Consider the following 2,263-nt stretch of genomic DNA (forward strand, 5'->3'; position numbering starts at 1 on the left):
GCGCTGCTGCCGCGTAGTGTCGCTTTTGTTCGATCTCGCTTTTAGTTAAAATAGATTGTGTGAGAGTTTCAAGTTTTAATAAAATATTGCTGCCATTTAAGAAAAAAAAAACTATAGTTATGACCTAATTGCTTCATATATATACAGAGCAAGAATATATTGTATTTTGTAAACCTAAATGTGTTACCTTTATTCTTTATTTAATTTCAGAAAGCAGTTCCAAGAAAAATACTTTTAAATCGAATATAAACATAACTTTAAGAAAACCGGCTTTCTCGGATATACGTATCGTAAGTGAGCACAAAAAGCACGCTGCTAATGTTGAAAATATAATAAAGTATTCCAACTGCACACCATTTTCTAATAAAACACTCTCAGGTATAGTCTGTGCGTTCTGCAAGGAGACATACACGAGTACTCAGGAGTTAAGAACGCACACACAGGATGCGCACAAGAAACCCGACCTCACTTGTAAGAGAGTCGATAAAAATAATTTGTCAATAAAAATGGACATCACCAACTTGAAGTGCACTCTGTGCGACGCTAGCGTGCACGGTATCACAAGTTTAAAGGACCACCTGACGGAACATCACAATATCAAATTCTTTCCGGACGTCTACGATTACATTCTGGAGTTCAAACTCACCGACGAGGAGGTGTTGAACTGTGCACTCTGCAATTCTAAGTATGAAACTTTCAAAATGCTGCTGCAGCACATGAACGGCCACTACCGGAATTATATCTGCGAGGTGTGCGACATGGGATTCATAAACAAGCACAGACTGAAGAATCATCAGCGGACGCACGACGTGGGGAATTTCAAGTGTTCGTTCTGTGACAAAGTGTTCAGTACGCGGGTGAGGAAGATGTGCCACGAGAAGTACACCCACAACACCAACGCGAGGTACACCACGAACTGCCCGCACTGCGACCAGTCCTTCACGAGCTACTATCAGAGGAACAGGCACATGTCGAACGAGCACAACGTGGCCGCAGCGACGTATAAATGCAACATCTGCGACAAATCCTTCATATTAAAGTCAAAATTGACGGCGCATATAAAGAAAGTGCATCTGATGGAACGGAATCACATCTGCCCCGAGTGCGGACAGGGTTTCTTCATCAAGCAGTCGTTGGACGAGCACATGATCAAACATAATGGTGAACGAGTTTTTAAATGTACAGTGTGTTACAAGTCGTACGCCAGGAAAAAGACTTTGAGGGAGCACATGCGGATACATAATAATGACAGACGTTTCAAATGCGGCGTGTGCGGATTGGCATTCGTTCAAAAGTGCAGTATGAAAAGCCACATGCTGTCCAATCATGGGCTTAGTCTTACGGAGTATTTGAACACTAAACATGAAGTTAGCACCTAAGTTATCCGGTACTTATGTCCTTTCCAGTCTTCCCTGTACATCACAGAAAAACACAAATATAATAATTATGTTATATGTTTATGAAAAACATTTTTGGAATCCAGTCTTTTCGCAACTGAATTTTTATTGTATACAATTTTAGCCACTAGGTTGAAATTAGCAGTGTAAAATAATAAAAAAATAACTTGTAAGAATTTTGCATTTACTAAAATATTCGTATTGGTAAATGGTAGCTATGTAATAGTACCAATATAGATGTGATTTAAGTTATACTTTGTACTTATAGAATATGATTATATTTTGTTAAACGTAAAAAATGATATCACACTTTTTACTTAATTATTAAACCAGTGCAATTTATTTTATTTTTACTTTTTTGTTAAGTTAAATACTTGTATAAAGTAATATAGGAATTGTATGCAAGCTGTAATATTAGATAAATAGCATACAATAGGATATTTAGATGAAAACAAACTACATATTGGATGAGACGTTTTTTTTCATAGTAAAGAATATTCTCATGGTAGTTTTAATCAAGATTCAGATCCTTACTCCCAAAAGTGATTCCATTTCGATTTTGTAATCGAAATGGAATCACTTTTGGTTATCGAAATGGAATCACTTAAGGTTAACTTGATCCAATGTCGACTTTCGGGAGTTTGGATCAAGATCGAAGATATTGGTGGCTTTCCGCGCCTCGCGGCAGGCGAACGCGACCGACAAAAAATCAAATAAAATGCCACTTTATGACCTAAAGGGCCTAGGCCAGGGCTTCCTAAACTGTGCGTTGCGATGGCCCGGGGCGTCGCGACACTGTCCCAGGGGCGTCGCATGTCAACACAACCAAATCGAGTGAGCGCCGCGCGCATTATGTCAATCATACA

At 38.8% G+C, this 2,263-nt stretch overlaps 1 protein-coding gene across 1 annotated transcript in view; it reads left to right on the forward strand.

Annotated features, from left to right (window-relative positions):
• LOC121725537 (gastrula zinc finger protein XlCGF57.1-like) overlaps positions 1-1,950 on the forward strand; it is a 6,700-nt gene extending 4,750 nt beyond the window's left edge. Inside the window, exon 5 of the mRNA XM_042112544.1 lies at positions 211-1,950. Within this exon, the coding sequence (XP_041968478.1) occupies positions 211-1,379 (1,169 nt within the window). The 3' untranslated portion in view covers positions 1,380-1,950. The remainder of the gene's footprint in view (positions 1-210) is intronic.
• The last annotated feature ends 313 nt before the right edge of the window (positions 1,951-2,263 follow it).

Source organism: Aricia agestis, chromosome 3 (genome assembly GCF_905147365.1).
Source record: "Aricia agestis chromosome 3, ilAriAges1.1, whole genome shotgun sequence".
Lineage (NCBI taxonomy): Eukaryota > Metazoa > Arthropoda > Insecta > Lepidoptera > Lycaenidae > Aricia > Aricia agestis.